The sequence below is a fragment of the Ipomoea triloba genome, chromosome 13, assembly GCF_003576645.1.
Source record: "Ipomoea triloba cultivar NCNSP0323 chromosome 13, ASM357664v1".
NCBI lineage: Eukaryota > Viridiplantae > Streptophyta > Magnoliopsida > Solanales > Convolvulaceae > Ipomoea > Ipomoea triloba.
The window spans coordinates 25,919,767-25,921,650 of NC_044928.1; the positions used below are offsets into that span (position 1 = coordinate 25,919,767).

At 40.4% G+C, this 1,884-nt stretch overlaps 1 protein-coding gene across 1 annotated transcript; it reads right to left on the reverse strand.

The window, feature by feature from the left end:
• Positions 1-609: 609 nt before the first annotated feature.
• LOC116002758 (ethylene-responsive transcription factor ERF014-like) lies at positions 610-1,617 on the reverse strand. Its single transcript, XM_031242924.1, has one exon. The coding sequence runs from the start codon at positions 1,549-1,551 to the stop codon at positions 892-894; it is 660 nt and encodes a 219-aa protein (XP_031098784.1). The 5' UTR covers positions 1,552-1,617; the 3' UTR covers positions 610-891.
• Between the last annotated feature and the right edge of the window lie 267 nt (positions 1,618-1,884).

Sequence of the window (1,884 nt, forward strand, 5' to 3'; positions counted from 1 at the left end):
CCAAAATTAATTTTTTTTTTCATTTTTCTCATTGCAATTTTTCTTCAATTCCTAATTTATTTATACTTTGATAGGCCTCACTTATTTATCAGTACAGGGCCACACAAACCAAAAAACCACCCTTGCAATAGTTATGACTTTTCAAATTTACCCTTATTGTTAATATTTTTTTTGGTAAACTCAAGATATGTTTTGGGTCTTTCTCCATCCGTTTAACGATCCGGGTTCACTCGATCGAGAGGCACAGGAGCTAGTCCAAGAGAATTTGTCACTTGTGAAAATCGAATCAAGATTATCCCAAAATTCTTTCCACAAAGAAACACTTTTTTCTCTTGAATTACCCTTTTGGGTTACCCCACTCTTAATGATTTACACAGTGAAATGCTAACAATATATTACAATTTCAAAAGATTCAATATTGAAGGACTATATTTGGTAAATTTAAAAGGCATGTACTGAATCGAAAAATAAGCGAAATCCAGAATTAACTTCATCAAAATTAGAATTGCATTTTGAATACTATTTTTTTTTCCTCCTAAGGTCTCCTATTACTTGATAATAAAAATATTTATTTTCATTGACTAACATAATCAGGATACAAAATTGAAAATAGAGTTTTTGTAAATATAATTGTAGACAATAAAAAGGAAATTAAAATAGAAATAATAATATTTGAGGATATATAATTATTGCTACACAGCTAGCATTGCATGGCGTCCTAGGAGGGAGTCTTGAAATTACGCTCTCTTCCTGTAGCCTTGTTTGTGAAGTAATTAATTCAGCGAACAAGTTCCATCTTGTCGCCATTAAAATTAAAGAATAAATTGAATATACTGATTTTAACCTAATAATATAATATATATAATAATATAAAATTAAATAAATCTGAGATCAGTTGAAGTTCCATAGCCGAATTTCTCCAAACTCTTCGTACACGTCTTCAACCAAAGGCGGATCAAAGAAGGCGCCGTTCATAAGCATGTCATTATACTTTGGGGAGTCGAAGTTGTACCAGCTGCACTGCGCCATGATGGCCGCCACGGCTGGCGCCGGAGCCGGCTCCTGATGAGCCGGCGCGATGTCGGCGTCGATGGAGGGGAAATAATCCTCGTCTTCAATGCCGGCGGTGTCGGAGAGCGGCGAGGACGAGGCGGAGCAGGAGGAGGACGGGGAATAAGAGGCGGAGAGGGGGATTGCGCCGCCGCCGTTGGCGGCGGCGGCGGCGGCGGCGATGCGCTGGATGGATTTGGGGGACAAGACGGCGCCGGACGGCGGAATGTGGTAGGAGTGGTCGAGAGGGAAGTTGAGATTGGCGGCGGCGGCGGCGCCTTTGAGGCATAAGAGCGCGGCGTCGTAGGCTCTGGCGGCGGCTTCCGGCGTGGAATAGGAGCCAAGCCATATTCTGGTTTTCTGATTTGGCGCTCTGATCTCCGATACCCATGATCCCCAGCTTCTCATCCTCACTCCTTTGTACTTCTTCTTCATCGCCGCCGCAGCATTGCCGGAGCTCGGAGACGAAGCCATCTTGTGCTGATCGGCGGTTTTCACCATTTTTTTTCAGTTCAGTTATTTGTATATGTATAGTGTTGTTGTTTCTTTCTTGTATTGATTGGTTTCTGTTTTTGAAGTGTTTGTGAAGGAAAAGCAATGGCGTAGGTATATATAGAAGTTTGTCAAGAGAGTGATGCCTACATGAAGATGGGGGACAGATCATTTCCACTTCTTTATTCTATTTCTATTACATTAATTAATTTCTTTCCCTCCAAATGACTATTTTGCCCTTCTAGTCCTATCAACTTATATACAAAAGGAAATTTCCAATTTTCCATATTGAGTAAATGATAAATACGAGCTACCGAGTCAACTTAAGTTGTATATTATGTG

Coding starts and splice junctions, on each gene's coding strand:
- LOC116002758 (XM_031242924.1), bottom strand. CDS start 1,551: ATGGTGAAAACCGCCGATCAGCACAAGATGGCTTCGTCTCCGAGCTCC.